The sequence below is a fragment of the Trachurus japonicus genome, chromosome 21 (genome assembly GCF_045865225.1).
Source record: "Trachurus japonicus isolate A0001 chromosome 21, Traja_1.0".
Classification (NCBI taxonomy): Eukaryota; Metazoa; Chordata; class Actinopteri; order Carangiformes; family Carangidae; genus Trachurus; species Trachurus japonicus.
Window position 1 is genome coordinate 29,451,775 of NC_140927.1, and position 21,808 is coordinate 29,473,582.

General features: G+C 42.2%; 1 protein-coding gene across 1 annotated transcript in view; it reads left to right on the forward strand.

Moving 5' to 3' along the window:
• dgkg (diacylglycerol kinase, gamma) overlaps positions 1-21,808 on the forward strand; it is a 135,219-nt gene that overhangs the window by 70,012 nt on the left and 43,399 nt on the right. Inside the window, exon 13 of the mRNA XM_085765051.1 lies at positions 12,759-12,823. Within this exon, the coding sequence (XP_085621177.1) occupies positions 12,759-12,823 (65 nt within the window). The remainder of the gene's footprint in view (positions 1-12,758; positions 12,824-21,808) is intronic.

Sequence of the window (21,808 nt, forward strand, 5' to 3'; positions counted from 1 at the left end):
AAGAAAAGCATCTCAGCACAGATTCATCTTTATTCATGTTTAAGCAGGGAGGTCAAATAAAGTCCAGGACTGAAAAGACAAAAGACAAAAACACTTCATATATAAATGTACAGCAAATATATAACGATGTCTCAGGTCCCAACAAAACTTTAAATAACTATAAACTAAGTCTGGGGGAAAAAATTGATACAGCATCGTATCGCGATATTTTACATTACAATATTGAATCGATATACGGACACCAAGTCTATCTTGTTAGAAAAAACTGATCTTAACAAAGTGAAGTGAAGACATTGTTGCGATTGAAAACAGTGAATAAACCACAATGTATCGCAATATTGTTTGAATAATATCGAATCGATACATAAATATACACACGTCGTCAACACACGTATGAACCCACTGAAACGACGCATATCGCCACCGAGTGTTGAGGAGGAAGACATGTTTGTGTCTTCAGACCAGTGAGAAAGATTTGTCCCGCCCCCAAATAAATGATAAAAGTCAAACCACAGAAACATCTCGATGTCGTTCTCACCTTTCATCTCTAGTTGTAACTCCTCTTCCTCCTTCTCTTTCTCATCCACCTTGGAGTAGTCTGAAAAGTTTTTATATCATCTCAACATGAACATGGGCGCTCTACTTTACTCTGAACACTTTCAGTCTCTCAGAATCCTAATTAACCTGCAGCTTAAAACAACACACGGCTTAAAACAGGACATTTCTTCTTTCAATTCTCTTTTTATTATGATTTTTCATGGTTCACCACATGATCATTAACATAACAATTCACCATTCATCTGTAAATTACAACTGAATCACACAGCAGTGTATTTGCGATTCCATAAAACACACAGATATGAATGATCGGTCCTCCCACAATAATATAAAAGATGAAATCTATAAAATAAAGGAACAGGTCGGAGTGCACCTTTATGATACTAAAAAAATACCTGAACAAAAGAGGTAAAAAGGGAAACAAAACTTTAGATAAACGATGGTCGTACCGGTGTGACAAACATAATTCATCTTTCACACCTCGTTGTCGTCTTATGTCGAAGGTAAAACAGTTTTCTGAAGGTTTCGTAAGAACAGTACAACAAACTGTTGGAGGTTTGTTAACAGTAAACCACGACACCCACTTCATCTTGTTAATGCAAAGGTTATCTGTGTGAAGCTGCTGACACACACACACACTCACACACACACACACACACACACACACACACACACACTCCGGGTCCTGACAGCTCTCCAACGTGGCTCGGTGGCCGGTAAATAAAGCGACAGCTCGCGGAGCCTCCAGGAGCCGCGGCGGTGACAGATGGTTGCCGAGGATCTGGGTGCACACGGCACCTGCATGAGCAAAAAAAAAAAAAAAAAACGATCTGTGACTCACACCGACGGCCGACGGACCGACCGATGGACCGGCCGGCCGCCATCGCCATATTTCACTAACTCTCCCTTCCCCCCCACACCAAAAAAAAACGACCATACAAGGGTTTTTTGCACTTCCTGCCGTCCCATCGCAAGAAGACCTTGCTGCACTCCGGGGCTCGGTTGCCACGGAGACGGGAGGCTGGCAAGGCTGAATCTGAGAGCTTTTCCATCCACAGTCATCTGTCCTTTATCTCGCTGACTTAATTGTGGATGACATGGTGTGGAGCATGTGGTTGGCTTCGGCCCCGGTGTTTCAATCTGCCTCTTGACTTCAGATGATGTAAGACTTTATTTACCAGTCCTCAGGGGGGCAAAAGAAGATTTTATATATATATATACAGCTCTGCAAAAATTAAGAGACCACTTTCACAAATGTTTCTTAAAAGCATCTCTACATGTATGACAGTCATTCTTTTCTTTTCTTTTTTAAAATACCAACACAAACACAACTCATTCTACTTAATGAGACACTGATGTGGTCATCACCTGAACCACATCTGGTTTTATAGGAAGATTATAAATAAAAACCACTGCTGGGATTAAACATTGACATTATCCCACAAAAACTGATTTATAAACTCTTCCTGAGTTAAAATATTCTTGCTGTGTTGTTTAGGAATAAATATGAACATGTTTTCTTTGCATTATTTTTATCATTCAAGGTCTGAGAAGACTTGATATTTTTTGTTATTTAGACTAGTTTAGTCATTTTCAGCCAATAAAAGCTCTAAATGACAATATTTTTATTTCAATTTTGGGAGAAATGTTGTCAGTAGTTGATAGAATAAAACAAACATACCTATAAATAGTAAAACCAGAGAAACTGATGATTTTGGGAGTGGTCTCTTAATTTGTGCTGTATATTTGGGGGGTGGGGGAGAATGGCGTTAAAGTGTTATCGTGGTCACAGGAGCTGAGGTTGTTCTGCCGTGTGAAGGTGTTTTGGGAGCAGTGGGTCGTTGCTGCTGCTGCTGCTGCTGCTGCCAGCTCCGAGGACACCAATAAGAAAATGTGTGAAGCCTCCGCCTCCTGTTTCAGCCTCACGTGGCTCCGTTATAAATCTATACCGTCACATTTCATACAGCAGCTCCCATCGCCCAGATCGGAGAGCTCAACCTCAGTGCTGCTGAATGATATTAGAAAAAAAAAAAAACATGTCGGAAACTTTTCATTCACAAATAAAGAGCAGCTGGCTGATTGAAGCGTTCAGCTCCTGCGTGCGGTGTCTTCACTTGACCTGCAGCACTGGAAAGAATCTGAGAGGAGGAAATCACACCATGTCAGCAGCCATTAAAGATGCCGCCTCATGTTGCAGAGAGGAAGCCGATCCCTCTGCAGAGCCTCGCCTCGGTGCAGCAGCTTCTCTCTGCACACCTCAAATGTCTATGTCTGTGTGTGTGTGTGTGTGTGTGTGCGAGTGTGTTTTTGTGTGTGTGTGCCCTGCAAAACGATTCCCAGTGTTAATGGCCGGTTCCTTAATGCGTGCCACAAGCCCTGACTTTGCCCTCATCGGCCAAGAGGAGGGAGTCGAGTTTCCTCTGCCTTCCTCTTCTCTCTGATGGACATATAAGTCTCTAGCTGCTGCAGGCGGCGGCCGAACGAACACCAGGGGCCGTTTACAGGCCGAGCTGGAGCTTTCAGTCACATCCCTGTCCTTCCTTTACATGGACTCTATCTGGTTGGAGCTCAGATTTCAGCTTTATTAGTTTCAAAAGTTGAGTCGAAAAACAAAAAAAATCTGACACTGGACGAACTCCACCTGCCGAGCACGACACAGTCAGAAGCCGCTAATTAGATCTGGTGGTGAAACTGTGTCGTCGCCTCCCTTGTCCAACAAGAAGAGACACTCGGATTGCTTCATCATCGCTATCCCTCCGCGGCTGAAGATCACAGTGCTCCCAAGAGTCAAGAATGAATAATAATAAATGAATATGCAAACGTATGCAACAAGTACCTCAAAAATCTACTCCGATCCGAAGTTTCTGTCTCTCTCTCCTCCTAATTTAGCAAATCAACTCATTAATTAGCAAAAGAGCACATGCTGCTACGTAGCTGGTATCAGTTTGAACTTAAACGTAATCAGATTATCTTCTCCGTCTTATGTAGCAGCTGTGATGTAAGCATGAAGATGTGTCAGTCGGGGGACGGCAGCACGTATCCCGGTGCTGAGTCATTAAAATGATCATTTCATCTTTTTTATTCTTCTTTCTCTAGTGAGAATGTAAAACCCCCTGGCAGCTGCCGCCGATGTGACAGGAGCCAACAGGAAGTCATTTTAGACTCGCAGGGAGTTAAGAGTTTGTTTTTTCAGTTCAGTTTTTTAAAAAAGGTTGTTAATAACGTAATAGACTGGCACAGGAACACACGGTTACATCACAAACACACGATTATGTAAATTATGAGCTCAAAATTAAATTCCCCCCCCCCTAAAGCTACAGATTCAGATTCAGAGAGAGACACGACAAACATCCAGCTCCTCTCCAGCTGAACGCGTGAACTCACCGACACCTGATTGACTCTGCGGATCTGAGCTCTCACCTGTTTCCTCCTGTGGGTTGAACATGACATATATGAGATATGAGACGAAGAGCAGCAGCCAAACAATGTTCGATTAGAGAGTGACGGATGATGCTGCTTGTTTTTTTTATATTAATATCCTGTAAAGATGTTGGAGGAGTGTGACGACGTTCGACACTCACTCTCTGATAAAAACCGCCGGTGTGTAACCGACCAACCAACTGGGAGTTTAAGTGCTGAGACAAAGGAGTCTGTTAGATTTAGTGTCGGTATTAGTTCAGAAAACAGGCCACAAGGAGAGAAAGTGTGCATATAAAATGGTGTGTGTGCATGTGTGTGTGTGTGTGTGTGTGTGTGTGTGTGTGTGTGTGTGTGTGTGAGGGGGAGATAGAGTAGGGCTGGCACAGACTGAAGGTCAGGGGAAGTATCAGTGACAGGAAGTCAGCGTCTGCCAGGTTCAGGCCAGGTTACCGCGGTAATGAATGACCGTGCTGAGTGACACCTGGCTGGTCTTAAAGACGAGAGGAACGGCGGCGCTCAAACACACACATGATCTAACACGAGGAGGACACACACATTCACATCCACACACACACACACACACACACAGACACCCTAAAAACTGAAGTGTGTTGCTGTAAAATGACAAATATTCAAGCAAGGAAAAGAACAACATCTGCCACATTCAGTCGAGTCACATCCAGATGTTGCTAAATCTGAAGTGTACATAGTCTATTTTAGGAGAAACAGAATAAAAAATAAAAATTTAAACTTTTTTAAAGTAAATACTTCCTGTCGTGTCTTTTAACTCAGGAAGAAGCAACTTCTTCCAACTCGTAGTTATTTCTTAAAGGGATAGTTCAACATTTTGGCAAATTGGCCCCAGGTCATAGCAGTAGGTTTGTTACCTTTAAAAACAACTCTGTCTGGTAACGTTGTGTTATTATCTCATAGCGTGGTGAATGTGCAGGTCACAACTTGTCCACCAGAGCGTTTTGGAGTTGTTGGATTATTGTATTTGATGAGTTTGATGAGGGAAACCAAGAAATCCCATGAGCCTCGGTAGCGTAGCTCTGAGCAGCTCGCGGCTCTGCTCCGCCGTTCTAAAAATAGCTTGCACCGACAATTAAAGGTAACGAACCTACTGCTATGACTATAGCGATTATGGCAATGGGCCAATTTGCCAAAATGTTTCACACTACATTTCCCATGAGGCTCCGCGCGCACGGTGAAGACGGACGAAAGCAAAAACATTTGCCAAGAATTTTTTCATTAATCAAGAATGAAAGTCGTAGATTCGAAGACGATCAGATACCGTCGTAGTTCAGACCATAAACGATGCCAACTAGCGCTCCGGCTGCGTTATTCCCATGACCCGCCGGGCAGCGTACAGGAAACCGAAACGAGGCAATGCTGGGCGAGTCCACCACTAAATAATAGTATCAAAATAACGATAAAGACAAAACTATATATTTATTGAAAATGGGCCCATTAACAAGTGGTAACGTAGATTCATCCACATTAATATGAGGCTCTTTTATAACCAAATACAAACTCCTCAGGGTCTCTTTAAAGACGATTGATGGTTTTTGTTTGGTGTTGTACCAAACAAACCTATCCCTTTACATCTTGAGAATGTGATTCGTCGTCCAGGCCGTTTCCGTATCAACACAACGCTGGAGACGCACAACAAAACTACAGCTCCTGCAGTTTTGGATTTAGGTTACTTTGCGATCAAGAGTCTGAACCCAAACCACGATTGTTCTCTAAAGCCTTGACCTGACCAAACCTTTACTACATCATTAAAGAGCAAGTTATTGGTTCGTCAGTGATTAAGGCACAAACTCAGGGCTTTTTAACTTTTTCATTTCCTTGTAAACAAACAGTTGTTCTGAGTCCGACAAGGATCTTTGTTGCATCTCTTCGTTTCCTGTCGTGAAATTCCCACGAGTTCTTAGTAATTATCTTTTCATTCAGTTTTTCTCACCAGAACACACTGAGCCTTCTTTAGCTCTTAACTCATTGGAGGCATTTCCTCCGTCATCATTCAGCTAAATAGACTTTCAGTCAGTTTGAAACCTGCATGTGTTTTTTTTTTTACCTCCATGTTTCTCTGAGCAGCGTTCGTCTCCTCTGCCTCCGCTGGCAAACGGCTGCGTTATCAGATTTCATCCGTCCCTCAGCAGGACTGTGTGTCAAGACACTGACGTCTCAATGAGTCTTCACAAGGAGCAGAGAGCGGTCGGACGTTCATCAGAGCCACTTCAACAGACCAGAACAAACCAAACGCCTTTTTTTTTATTTTATCAGAAAATCAACTCTGGTTGTTTTTGAAGCTGAAAAAAAAAAAACTGAAACAACTTGTTACAAAGTTGTTTTGTGTTAATTAAAGTGAATGCAGTGTCTGTCAGTGAGTGTTTAGCTGTGTATCACGCAGGCGGCCATGACATTTCTCTTTGACATTAAGCTAACCAAGCACCTTACCAGAGGCCAGTGAAACACAATAGGGGTGAGCTGACAACCTATTTGTCCACCGGCTGCTGCGGGTCCCACTGAGGTGACATTTTCCAGCCAGTGTTTTTGTTGTTGTTGTTTTTGATTTGTCGCTCTCTTTTTCCCTTCTCTTCCCTTTTTTTTTTGGTATTTTTTATTATTTTATTTTACCCCCACATCAGCCGTCCGATCACACACACCCCTCCTCCTCCTCCTCCTCTTGCCGCCTCGCACCATGTGCAAAACTTCAAACGGCAAGATCAAAACAACCTTCATCAGCCGGGCGACTATAGGCGATGGCAAAATGTCACATATTGTTACCGCCACTTTTTTTTCTTTCTTTTTTTTATTCAGGGCGAGGGTGGGGAAGGGAGGGGAGGGGACTGAGTGCTGGTCGGTGATTGCCTGCAGCAGGGGGCCGAGAGCAGACATGAAACAGCCCGTCATGTTTTGGTTTTTGGTTATTTTTTTCTGTTTTTTTTTTTTTTTTAAAGCATTTGCGGCCACGTTGTGTCATTGTGTCTGGCCCCGGTCCACACGCTGCGCTGGACGCTCACACACCACCACAGTGTCCCCGAAATCAAAACACATAAGTGGCTGATTTATTCAGTGAGTGACACAGGATCCTCAGGCAGCTTGTAAACAGCTCCCCTGTCCTGTTTCCTACATGTATGTGTTGCCGCTGTGATGAGTAACCTTGCCATGAGAAGCATGAGAGCTCTGTGGGTTAAAGTTAAAGGGATAGTTCAACATTTTCGGTAAATTGGCCCATCGCCATTATAATCGCTATAGTCATAGCAGTAGGTTTGTTTGCCTTTAATTGGCGGTGCAAGCTATTTTTAGAACGGCGGAGCAGAGCCGTGAGCTGCTCAGAGCTACGCTACCGAGGCTCATGGGATTTCTTGGTTTCCCTCATCAAACTCATCAAATACACAATCCAACAACTCCACAACGCTCTGGTGGACAAGTTGTGACCTGCACATTCACCACGCTATGAGATAATAACACAACGTTACCAGACAGAGTTGTTTAAGAGGGAAATTCATGCAAAACCGCTGATGTGCGTTGCCTTCAGGGACAGTTTTTCATCAAGCAGTCTCTGTATTTCCCTCTAAAACAACTCTGTCTGGTAACGTTGTGTTATTATCTCATAGCGTGGTGAATGTGCAGGTCACAACTTGTCCACCAGAGCGTTGTGGAGTTGTTGGATTGTGTATTTGATGAGTTTGATGAGGGAAACCAAGAAATCCCATGAGCCTCCGTAGCGTAGCTCTGAGCAGCTCGCGGCTCTGCTCTGCCTTTCTAAAAATAGCTTGCACCGACAATTAAAAGGTAACAAACCTACTCCTAAAACTATAGGGATTATGGCAATGGGCCAATTTGCCACAATGTTGAACTATCCCTTTAAAGTCTCACATCTCTCTCTCTCTCTCTCTCTCTCTTGGGGGAGGAAGGGGGGGTCGTCGTCTCCTGGTCCTGGTCCGGTCCCCGGTATCAGATTCTCAGCCGGTGAAAGCAGCAGCAGCAGATGCAGCTTCTATTTTAAGACACTGATATGTGCTGATGCGGTGAGATCTCTGCACATCGCCGTAGCGACCCGTGGTCATGGTGGAGGTATAGGTAGGTATAGGTGCGATGATGGCGGCACCACTGGACGGTTTTCTCCTGACAGGCGAGGATGCATGTAATTGCACCTGTCCACCTGTGTTATCGCAACCTTCCGCTCTCCTTGTTGCGCCGGGCAGGACGCCAAGCCGGTCGCCACAGATGCTGCCGTCCGTCACAGCTGCAGGATTGAACGCCGCACTGTAACGCTGCCTGCAAATATAAACTCCTCTCCTCTGTTGTTAAAGTTGAAGCATAAAGTACAGAAAATAACACGTGTCACCTCTTAAACAGCAGCTTCCTCATTTGTCAGTTATGTCCTATTCACAGTTTAACACCTACTGTGGAGCCAGGCCGGTTATATTAGCGCTATAACTGTGTCAGGTTTAAAGATATCACATTGCATCATTTATATTTACTGAGATTTATTTTTAGCCCTTGTCCCACTTTTCTTTTTTACCTTGTCATTTCATTTATTCGCTTTTAGGTGTACAAAATATGTATTTGTAGAATCAGCAGAGTCTTGATTCCTTCATTGTCAGCCATTCAGGAGGTTTTTACCTGAAGCTGAACTTTCCATTGAGGACGAACACAACCATGATGAACAACACACTTGCTTATTGTAACAAGATGCACGATACCGACAACCGATAACTTCCTGCTTCTCATAACCGATACAATAACCAATAATAGGGATGTCACTATTATACATTTTCCTGGTACAATTATTGTCAGAGTAACAATCAGGGTGTCACAATTATCATGATTATTATGCATTAATTAATTTCACAACACTATGCATGTGTATAATCAAATATAGTCAACATATAATATAGTCAACATATAATTACTCATTATTTACACAAAATATTTCAAGTATCTATTAATTATATGACCAATTATTAATCCCCAGGGGAAGTGTTTGAAATATTCAGGTCATAAATTGTATCTATACCAAATTTTTACATTATTTTAATAGTTTTTTGTTTTGTTTTGTTGTTTTTTTTAATTAAAAATGACACGCTAACATTTTAATTCCTACCAATTCAACGTTACGTGCACAAAAATAAAGGTAAATGCACCGATACTGGTCCATTTACCTTTATTTTTGTGCACATCTGCCGATATGGTTCCAACATCATCTTTTTTAGAAAGTGGCGGTATTTAGGAATCTTTACGATCAATTAATTGTGGCGTTTAATACCAAGTAATGCTGACATCCCTAACCAATTACCAATAAAAGAGTATATACACACCTGACGTTAAGAACAGTCATATACGTTAACTTGACGTTGGCGATGTCATCAGGTGGAGGCAGAGCTCGGGAACTAAAGCATTTTTTTTTATTGATTCGTGAAACCGAAGCCAAAGCTCAAGTGAAAAAATCTTGACCTTTGACCCCGTCATTTAATCCCCCTCATAAAACCATAAAACCTTCAATATCTCTAAAAATACAGACGAGTACTTATTACTCAACATTTTCCTCTCCACGTACCTGAGAGCTGCTGCTGCTGCTGCTGAATAAGAAGAAAATTACTAGATGACTAAATTACACGGTGAGTGGACGAGCCTCTGATGTCGTATTGTGTTGAAGCTTTCAGATAAAAAAAAAAGAAGAAAGATAATAGAGCAGCAATCCCCAGAGGATGAATGAAAACAGTGTCGTCTTTCAAATGATGTTACCTCATTGAGAGCCACTTAGCTTAATTATATAAACCACTTCTCTTAATAATAAGGCTAAATTTTCTCCCTATTGCTTGTGTTATTGTTGCATTTGACAAATTCACATTCGTTCAGAAAAGGTATTTCCATATTTATGTCTTCATCCTCCCTCTGACTTTACTTCTTTCTAAAACAAACAACTGCAGCTGATCTTTAGCCTAATTCTTATACATTATATTAATTTTGTGTTGTGCTCTCTTTTCCTAATCGTGTTGTTTGGTTTATGGTCTGGTATCTCATCTCCTTCATGCATCATCTATCTTTGCTGTTGTTAATTCAAAAATAATAGAAAAGAAAACGTACTTGTACTACAAAGCCAGGCTTAATATTTTGCCTCAATATTGAAACCAACCACATATTGTTGAATTAGAAAACTGGTTTTTCTTGCTTTATTTAATTTTTTACATGGTCTTCGTCTGGTTGTGTCGTGCGTCCTGTCTCTGTTAGACAGATGATGTCATTGCACAGCGATGCATTGCACAGCCCTCGTTTCGCTAACATGGTTACGACTCCATCGACTCCTCTGGTGCTCGTCACCACCTTCGGCAGCCGCATACTGCAACGTCCTGTTTGACATATAGTCGATTACATCTGCACATCACATACGTCTTATGATCTTATTTGGAACGTACAGCAGCCGCAGCGGCAGCAGAGTCTTTTTTTTTTTATCAGTGACAGACGGATCGCGCCCTCAGGCCTGAAGCAGAAGCAGAAGCTGCTCTGGTCAAACTCAACCTGAGGCCTCGTTGTGATTAATCACAGCCACTCCAAGCTCAAGTGTCCAGACAGAGCACAGATCAGTGTGTGTGTCGGAAACAGTAGATGTCTGTGTGTGTGTGTGTGTGTGTGTGTGTGTGTGTGTGTGTGTGTGTGTATGTTAATCTGACAGCAACAGGAGTCCTGCTGGAGGTGTGGGAGTTTGTATCTTGAAGGAAACTCAGCTGTTGTGAAGGTTAATGCCGATTAATCCTCTGATCAAGACTCTCTCTGTCTCATCTTAGTGTTGTGTTCATTCTGTTTCTACTGATTTACACTGAGTTTATTCAGAGTTTCCTGCAGAGCTGCACTGAGAACGTTTGTAATGATTATATAATAAAGTTATTTATTGTTACTGTAGGGTTGGACATTGAGAATTAAATAAAAACCAGTTCCAACATTTCAATTCTGTCTGAATCGTTAAGAAGTTTTAATTTCAATTCCTAAACAATTTTAATTCGCCCTTCGTCTCTGGTTTGCAGGCCGCCGACCAAAGGTAAACCGGTAGATCAGAATTGGAATCAAGAATTGTTACGGCTCTTTTCCACTACACAGTTACAGCTCGACTCGACTCGACTCGACTCATTTAGGTCCTTTTCCATCTCGATCCTCTCTCTCGATTCCATTTCAATCCTCTCGTCAGCTCCAAATTCACTCATCTGCACCGCGTTAATGGGCCACAGTGTGGTTTTCCACACAGTAGTCATTTAACTCGGGTGAAAAAACAACAACAGCCTCAGAACAGATCAGTGGTCGCTGCTGTCGGTGTGTTTTTAAAATTAGCAGGTTTGATTCTCGTGTTGGACGTTGTCACGCTTGCGACTCTTCCAGCACTGACGACGCTCTGGTCAATCAGTGGAAGTAAGACGAAGTAAAACGTACCAAGTACCAGGTACACTGCAAAATCTTTCCAAAAATATTTGTCTTATTTCTTGTCAAAATGTCTCATTTCTGGTCAAAACTAATCTCTTTCCACTTAAAATAAGACTCATCACCTAAAAATTTACTTGTTTTTAAATAATTTTCACTTGTTTCAAACACATTTTCACTTGAAATAAGTACAAAAATCTGCCAGTGAAAGCAAGTTTTTTGTGCTTGTAATAAGAAAGAAAAACTTGCCCCGCTATCAGATGATTTCAAGTGAAAATCTGCTTGAAAGTGTCAAGCTACTTTTTAAATGTGAGGAGTCTTATTTTAAGCATAATGAGATTGTTTTGACTAGAAATAAGACAAATATTCTTGGTAAGATTTTGAGTTTTTGCAGTGTACTAGTGGAAAAACAACAAAAAAACGAGTAGAGCCGTGCCGAGCTGTGCCGAGTTGCACCAGTGGAAAAGAGCCATTAGGAATCGGAATCAAAACATGGATTTGGAGCTGGAATCGTTACATTTCAAACCATGTCATGTCCAACCCTATTTTTGGTTCAAACTCCCGGCCTGGTTTGGTCTGAACATGAAGATGAGGAAAATAAAATCTCCTGATGGTTTTACGATGCAGAACATTGATGGTTCTGTTGTGACAGTGTTTGTTGGAGGTCACGCTGAAGCCCCCGCTCTGCTCTCGTGACTGATCACAGTTACAGCCCCTCACCTCTGGCCCAGAGGTCAAAGGTTAAACACATGAGGGGAGGAGGGAGCTCCGACCTTTGGCTCAGTGATGAATTGACTCATTTTTACTCTGTGATCCCACAGTTCAGACTTCAGCTCTGAGGGTTTATTGTTAATTGTTGATTGTTGGTTAGTTTTAAAGCTGCGTACCTGTGAACCAGCGTCTGCAAATAAACCAGAACATTCATAAGAATAATAAACTTTATTTATATAGCACCTTTAAACAGTAAATGCAGCTCAGAGTGCTTTTGATGAGGACATAATCATCATCATAATAACAATAAAAAAAAGATATTGCACATTAAAAATAGCAGCAAAAACAGCAAAACAGTGAAAGAGGAGGGAAATAAAGGTGCAAAAATATATAATATGCAAAAGGAACAGTACATAAAAATTCTGCTTTATGGCAGAAAGTGATGGAAAATTGAGTTGATTGAATAAATGTCGTGCAATTCTGGATTAAAACGTCCAGAGATGAGTCTGGAAACTGGATTTGAGAACCATCCAAATTAAAATCCCCCTCAAACCACTTCAACAGGCACTTCTGATTGGAAACGGTCTAAAAGAATTCGTCCAAACAGCTGTGTTTACTGTCGTCTCCTCTGCTCTCTCCTTCAGGACGCCTCCATCGCCCATCGCTTCCACCTGATGAGGGAGAAACATCCAGAGAAGTTCAACAGCAGGTAAGACAACGTCGTCTTGTCAAACAGACGCTTAATCTTCCCTCCCCTCTTGTTCCTTTGTTTTAACTCCATTAGCTAACAAGAAAACCTTGTCACCAGCTCCTGACCTCGCACTTTAATCTGAAAAGACTCAATATCTCCGTGAGCCGCGGTCGGTCGTCGTCGGCGATCAATAACCAGACAAAAACCTGCCGGTGCGCTGAGATCAATACCGCTACTGACGGCGGCTTTTCTGTGATTAAACCCAACTGAACTGCGACATTCGAGGTTCCTCTGGTCGAGCTGTGATTGTTCAGTCGTCCGCTCAGTTTTCAGTTAAAGGAATAGTTCACCCAAAATTTAAATTTCACTAATTATCTACTCACCCTCATGTCGACTAAGGGCTGGGTCGACATGGGGTCCGCGCAGCAGTATTTGTCCATATAATGGTTGTCAATGGATACCAACTTTCTTCGTCCAAAAAGACACACCAAAAAACACCCAAATACCTCCATAGTGCTCGTCTGTAATGTCCCTCTTGTATTGAAGCCCCAACATGAGAAATTGTTCGGCCGACACAGGAAGAGCAGTGACCCGAGACACTGGGAGCTTCTGCTACAAAACAAGCTTAAAATATAGACTTATTTAATTTTTCGGGGCTTCAATACCAGAGGGACATTACATACGAGCAGTATGGAGGTATTTGGATGTTTTTTGGTGTGTCTTTTTGGACGAAGAAAGTTGGTATCCATTGGCAACCATTATATGGACATGCACTGCTGCGCGGACCCCCCTGTAACTCAGAGAAGGCACGGAGGACTCTGAAACTTCTCCCAGCCCTTAGTTGACATGAGGGTGAGTAGATAATGAGTGAAATTTGAATTTTGGGTGAACTATCCCTTTAATAAAAAAGTTGTATAAGGAGGAAGGTGTGGAAGTGGCGTCGCAGGAGAGCTGAGCGAAGGCAGCTGTGACGTAAATGAAGGCGAGCGTCATCCTAACAGCAGCGAAGGTGTCACATGGCGGGACAGGAAGTGCACAGTCGTCTAATTAATACTTATATAACAGAGAGAGAGAGAGAGAGAGAGAGAGAGGTCATCAGACAGAGCAGCAGCCATGAAGAGACAAACCTAAAGTGATGGGAAGAGTTCAAGAAGTCGGATTCAGGTTTGTCATAGCGAGAAGTCAAATGTGTCGAATGTTAAAGTCAGACATGTAAATTGACTTCACTTTCGTTATATTGTCAAACTTAACGAAGCACCAGAACCAGAATGATGATCCAATAAGTTTTCACAGTGAAGAGGAAACGGATCCTCATAATACGTGGAAAAAAAGAAAGAAAAATATTCATCAAATTCCATAAAACAAACTATTAATTATTAATTCATTAAAGACGTCCACTGTTTTAACCAACAAATCTAAAGTTGGACACATTAAAACACAGGTAACCAAACTTTCCTCAAGCCAAGGCCTCGGGAATCACATTAGTTTCTGGCCGGGGCCCCTTATGCAAACCTTCCCTTTCTTTTATTAATACAATAATTATTATATTTGCAGCAGAAACATTTCCTTTTCCACTTTTGTAATGCTAGCTCACTAGATTTAGAGATACTTTATTGATCCCAGAGGAAATTCAAGCATCCAGTTACGCTGACATACATGTCAAATAATATAAGGGCATAGTAGAGCTAAATTAAACAGAGATAAGAAAAGTAAGAAAATATATACACTATATACATCTATATACAATTATGTACAGTACATCTATTTGTTATAAAATAAAATGTTTAAATAGAATAAATAGAAAAGACTGTACCAAATTAAATATACATCATTTCTAAACTGCTAAAAAGCTATTTTTAGGAGCAGAGCAGCTCAGTGGCTCTGGACCATCAGACCACATGATGGTTTTTTCAATTTTCAGTTTGTCAAATTGAAAACCGTTCCTGCAAATGAGGAATTCAGATTGTTATTAAAGCCTCACATCAACCGAATAAAGGAGGAGGTGGAGTGAACATTTAGATCAGTGTCTTCATCCTCTGGGGACCATGAACGTCTTCACAGAGTCGATGCTACAGACATTTTTTTTAAGGTTTTGGGCCTAATGTTGCAAATAGACGCCAGAGAAAAAAACTCTTTTTGTGTGAGTTTGTAATGATCCAGGCTCACAAAGAAAAGCAACAGCGACAACAATCACAAGGTGTGGATCTCTCACTGTTGTGTGTTTGAGCAGCAGTGTGGTCGATCCAGTAGCTCGGTCTCCTCCGGCTGCTGTCATGTGACATACAAAACCTGCCCCACTCATTTGCCTAAAAGCCATTCTGTGTTTACTGTACACTGACTGTACATGTTTGTGTTTACATGCACCGAGGGTCACAGTTAACTCTGACTCTGTTTGTGCGCTCTGTAAAGTATAAAGTCTTGTTCTGAGCGACTCTGACTCACTGGGGAGCAGCTCTGTGTGTTGTTTGCATGATGGAAACAACATGTCTGCTGCTGCCGTGCCCCCCTCTTCCCTTCCCCGCCCCACAGGTAATTAGTCTACATACATACTAAGATTAAATAAAAAAGAAAAGAGAGAGAGAGTAAGAGGAGACCAGCGTTGTTTATTCTTTGAAATTCAATAATTGATGCTCAAGTTTCCAGCCTCATTCCCAGAATGAAGAGAGAGGAGAAGATAAAAGGAGGATCCCTCTGTTCTCCAGGGGCCCTCACTTTGATCCATCAGGCCGGAGAGGGCCCGAGATAAAACATGTAAAGCATTTATGTGCAGAGCAGAGCGAGCACGGTGCGTTCAGGCTCCACACGGGAACCTGTAAACTCTTCTCTTCCTCTCCGTGTGCTACAGATGTGCACGGTTACCCGAGTACCCGGGTACCCGAGTAGGCAATCTGCTACTCGGTTATGAATTATTATCCGGTTAACCTAGGATTAAAAAAACGGCACGTTAGAGGGCAGTCTAGTGTCGGATCAAACTACATTATCATGCCATGGTTCGGCTTTTTGTAGTGTTAAACAGTTTCGGATCAAGCAGCAACGTGATTTTCTGCTGTGTAAAAGCGTTTTTGGATCGAGCCTCGGACTTTCAAACCTTTTACAATAATCTGTGGTGGTTCCCTCGGCGTAAACCGTCGGGAGGGAGACGACAGGTGTCATCAAGTCTGTTAGAAAATATTCTTTCAGTTTACAAACATTCTGAAACCTTCCCAGTTATTTCCTGAAACGATGCGAGGCAGAGAGGACCGAAGGCACCAAAACGTAGTGTGGACTAATAAATAAGCACCGCTAATGATTTAATAAAAAAATAAAAGTTTTCTCCTCCGAGGCAGCCGGTGCATAAATGCAGCATTGCAGCGCATTTATTCCCCGGCATAAAGATGCACATCTGCCCCATATGTGACGGACAGAGCGCATTTATGCCCCGGCTGCGCTCTGTCCGTCAAACATGACGTCATTTTATTTTTTATTACAGTATTCGGTTACCCGGTTACGACAAGGTTAGGATACTCGGTTAGAAAATTATTCGAAATGCCCATCCCTACCGTGTGCTCCACTTCTTCAGAACGTCGTCTTCTGATCCGCGAGCCGCTTCGTGGGCTCCGATCCAACGACAAGCGACAGACCATGAGCTGTACTCAACACCCACACACACACACACAGCAATAATACCAACAGTCTGATATATGGACTTTATTTAGAGGAAGCCAACAGTGGAGGTTATTGTTGCGGCGTGAATTCTGTTCGTCAGGACGTCGACGGGGCAGCGGACAGCTGACGGACAGCTGCAACTGTTCCATTGTGGTCTGACTGATGTTTTGGCAGCGTGGATATCCGTCCATCTTTACAGCACTTTGAACTGAAAGGAGCCCAGTGTGGAGGCCGAGCAGCTCTTTACTCCGCGGGTGAGCAGATGATAAATGACCTTTGACCCCCGGGAGGAGAGAGGGGCCCACAGCCTCATGCAGCACACAGCTCAGTGCTCTACTGTCCCGCCTGCCACTCACAACCCCACATTGTCTGCATATGTGTGTGTGTGTGTGTGTGTGTGTGTGTGGTAAACACAAAGGTTATAATGGCTCTCTGTTGTCGGAGTTAATATTAGATTTGACGCCTCGTCTTTAAAAGTGCTCCACTGTGTGATAAAGGCTGTTAGGATTAAGGGAGTTCAAACCTTCCTTTAAATGTTGGTTGGTCATTTTTAAATATATTTGAGCTTTTAACTCACTTTATATGAGTAAAGTAATAACTTGGGTAGCACTTTACTTGAAGGTCTCATCATAAGAGAGTGACATGTCATAGTCATGAACATGTCATAAACATTATGTCAATGTCATAACGTTGTTTTTAAGTGTCATTCAGTTAATCCTAACCCTACAAACCCGGATGTTATGACATTGACATAATGGTTATGACATGTTCATGACTGTGGCATGTCACTCTTATGATGAGACCTTAAAGTAAAGTGTTACCCAAACTTGTTCAAGACCCTGTCCTGTGAATAAATCAATATAAAAACAATTTACTTTGACTTTTAACTTTTGAGCTGCATTTTCTAGACACTAAACTGTGATTGTCGGGAAAAAGCAGTCGCTGCACATCTACAGTGAAGTTAAAGATGCAGCTTCTACCTTGAACCTTTATTGATTTTCATGTAAAACACTAAATTAAGCTGCTCTGCTTGTTGCTTTGAGGGAAAAAAGACAGACCGAAGCACAATGAGAGTTTTTGCAAATGCTTTGTCTGCATGAGTGAGTGAGAACAAAATAGTAATAATCATAATAATTACCTAATCCTTCCAAAATGCCCTCACAATGTGGAAGTCCTACATGTGTTATTGGGTTTTCCACTTCCAGCTGCCTTCATGATCACGTCTAATAAGTTTGCAGGCGTCTAACTTTGATTTTTGTTCAATTAAATACCCACCAACAACATTGTCTGCATATGATGTGTGTGTGTGTGTGAGTCTTTCACACACTCGCACCACAGCACCATCCCCCCGCCTGTCTGCTAACTAGCACATAACCCCCCTCCCCCCCGTCCTGGGCCTGTTGGGACCGAGGGGACGTGTGAGCGCCGACACCTCGGCCTGTGGAGCTGCACCAGGTCTGTAACGGCCCCCGTGTCCAGACCACCAGGGGCCCCGAGCCCAGGTGCTAATGACTTCTCACACCGCGGACAATGTGATTCTGTGTGTGAAGGTGTGAGTGGGTGTTCGTCATCGTCAGAGGAGGAGGAGGAGGAGGAGGAGGAAATACTGAGTGGTTCGGTTTGAAGAAGCATCTTTTTCTCTTCACTCGTCTCTTCCTTTTTTTTTTTCTTTTTTTTTTAATGTGTGCAGTTGTGAGTAATGACAGTGGTTTCCTTGCCCACACTTACATTTCTTTCAAATATTTTTATTAGAGCACATTGTGACATCGTTATGCTATCTACATCATATACATCCAAGAGTGTATATTCATATAGAAATGTGTGCAGTTAGGACGTACTGTCCTCTTTTTGTTTTTAGAACATATAACAATGGCAAATGAAGAACAGATAAACATGTATACAGAGTACAGAAAAATAAACGAACAAAAACAAAGCCTAAATAAATCCCTCCCTCTCACCCTACCCAGCCTTACCCTTCCGTCTAAATACTACTTTATTATAGTAAGGGGAAAACATCAATTTCCACTACCAGGTGTGAGATAGTGAATGAGAGGTGACCAAATTTTTTCAAAGTTTGGGAGTTTATCCATAAGAGTATATTTTATTCTCTCTAAGTGGAGAGTTTCTCTTCACTCGTCTCCACAGACGAGGAGGTCCGACCCAGTTCTTCACATTATCAACAACACAGAACAAGACGCAGCGACTTGTGATTTCACGCTTCACTTGATTCACTTACTTATGCGTCAGCTTTCAGACTCCGTAGCCAAGTGGTTTTAAATAGACGTGTTCCCAATGGAAACACCGAAACTACAAACTCATGCAGTTTGTTGGCAGATGGACTTAAAAATTAAACTTATATAAAACAGTTCAATAGTAATCATCCTGTTGAACCTATTTTAAAAAACTGATAGGAAACCAAATAAAGAGATGTCGGCATAAGATGCTGGACATGTCAAACCTGGTTTATACTTAAATTTAATCATGTTATAGGTACAACATAGCTGTGTTGTGTGTGTACAGGTCAGAAATGGCCGAGGTACAGCATCAGGTACAGAGTAGGAAAGGTGTGATGCTACAGTATTACTACGGCATCATGTACAACATTACGTGTAGTGTAGGTACAGCAATAGTTTCAGTGTTGACACAGTGTAGATACGGCGTAACTACGTTGTAAGTTATAGTGAAGGTACAGCAGTAGGTATGATGTAGCTGCAGCATCTGGTACAACATTAGGTACAGTGTAGCTATGGTACGGTGTAGCTGTGTCATTTGGTACATTGTAGATATGACTGTGTGTGACATAGCTGCAGTATTTGGTACCAAATGATGTACAGTGTAGGTACGGCATTAGGTACAATATTACTTACAGTGTAGGTATGGTATTGTGTACAATATTGGGTACAGTAGTCCAGTAATTTTAAGCCAAAACCTGGAACAAATTGCAACAGAAGCAAACTCAATTGATTTTGTAATACATTTTTGTTTGTCTTAATGTAAGTAATCAACTCAGTAATTTTCATGGAGATATCTAAAGGTTAAAAATGTTGCCCTATTCACGTGAGAAAAATAATCAGTATGAATGGGCTATATTTTGGTCATTTTCAAAACTTTCCCCTAATGGGATTCTTCTGGGCTTTTTTCCCCTCACTCAGGACATGCTGAGGATACAAAATCAATTGAGTTTGCTTCTGTTGCAAATTGTTCAACCCTTTTTCATAAAATGACTGGACTACAGTGCAGGCACGACTTTGAGTATGGTATTGGGTACAGTGTAGGTACGACGTTAGAGCAGCAGCAAATGGCATCAGGTACACAGCGTTGACACTGTAGATATTGCGGAACTGCACCGTTGGGTCTACTGTAGCTACGACTTGGGTTTGATATAGCTGCAGCTTCTGCTACAGTATTACTGTAGGTACAGTGTAGGGATGGTGTAGCTGCACCATTTGGTACACTGTACGTATGGCTCAGGTATGACATAGCTGCAGCATGTGGCTCAGCATTAGATACTTAGCTACGTCGTACACCTGGCAACCGTTGTAGAAAGTGTAACCCAGGGTTTTATCCAAAGGAGCAGCTGATTGCTCTCTGACCGCGACCTGAGGATGAAGTTAAAGCTGCTGTAATGAGCTTTTTCGGCCACTTGGGGGGTTGGGGTCGGGGGTGGAGGGACAGGAAAGCCACAGTATAGAGTGACCTTAGTTAATATGTATTTCAGAGTAAAACACTTTGATCCCTGGTGTTTGTCAATGTAAACACCATTAGCTTGTTTCTTAAGCTGCTTTGACACAAAGCCCAGAGAACAGGTCAGTGAAACCTATCACCTGATTGGATTAGCAGGGATCAGATGTCAGCACCTTACTGACCTCTGCTCCGCAACATGGCCGCCGCCGCCGCTGTGGTTTTTCCCCCTTTAGCTTCTCTGCTGATCACGTGTGAAGATGTTTTGCTTCGTCTGAGCAGAGAGAGAAAGCAAAGCGGCCGTTGAGTTCACAGCTACTTGTATTTATCCCAAACAAACTGATGTTACTGCTCCTACAAAAACAAAAGCTCCAGTGTTCAAGAGGAAGAGCCTTGTTTCCTACTGTAGAAGAGTAAACACAAAGGTTATAATGGCTCTCTGTCTGTTGTCGGAGCTAATATTAGATTTGACGCCTCGTCTTTAAAAGTGCTCCACTGTGTGATAAAGGCTGTTAGGATTAAGGGAGTTCAAACCTTCCTTTAAATGTTTTTTAGTCATTTTTAAATATATATTTGAGGTTTTAACTCACTTTATAAGAGTAAAGTAATCATTTATACTCACTAAATCAATATAAAAACAATTTACTTTGACTTTTGAGCTGCCTTTTCTAGACACTAAACTATGATTGTTGGGAAAAAGCAGTCGCTACACATCTACAGTAAAGTTAAAGATGCAGCTTCTACCTTGAACCTTTATTGATCAGGTTTTAATGTATGAAACTAAATTAAGCTTCTCTGCTTGTTGCTTTGAGGAAGAAAAAACAGACAGAAGCACAATGAGAGTTTCTGCCAATGCTTTGTCTGCATGAGTGAGTGAGAACAAAATACCACATGTAATAATCATAATAATTACCTAATCCTTCCAAAATTCCCTCACAATGTGGAAGTGCTACATGTGTTATTGGGTTTTCCACTTCCAGCTGCCTTCATGATCACGTCTAATAAGTTTGCGGGCATCTAACTTTGATTTTTGTTCAATTAAATACTCACCAACACAAATTCCCTTCTTCTTTTTTTTCTTTTTTCTTTTTTTTGGCACTGATGTTGAAGTGACGTCAAAGTCAAACCCTCATGTCCTCCTGATTTCACAACAGGTATGAGGCCGGAGGAGGGGGGAGGGGCAGTGAGGAGGTGGTGGGTCATAAGGTCACTGCTCACATTGGGGATTAAAGGAGATGCTTATCTCTAGGGAGGGGGGCAGCGAGGCATTGGGTAACGGGTCGGTCAGATATGCAGCCACAGAGTTTTGGAGCCCCCACTCCCCACCCACCTCCTCCTCCTCCTCCTCCCCCTCCTCCCCCCTGAGCTTTGCCAAAGCACCTGAACCATGTTTTCACAACAACCTGGTTCCAACCTTCCAGCTCGGTGCGGCGCCTCGGCCTCAGAGATAACTCATCCTACAGGGATAGTTCACCCAAAATTGAAATTTCACTCATTATCTACTCACCACCCTCATGTCGACTAAAAGGCTGGGAGAAGTTTCAGAGTCCTCCGTGGCTTCTCTGAGTTACAGGGGGTCTCGGCGTAGCAGTGCATGTCCATATAACGGTTGCAAATGGATACCAACTGTCTTCTTAACAAAAAGACACACCAAAAAACATCTAAATACCTCCATGT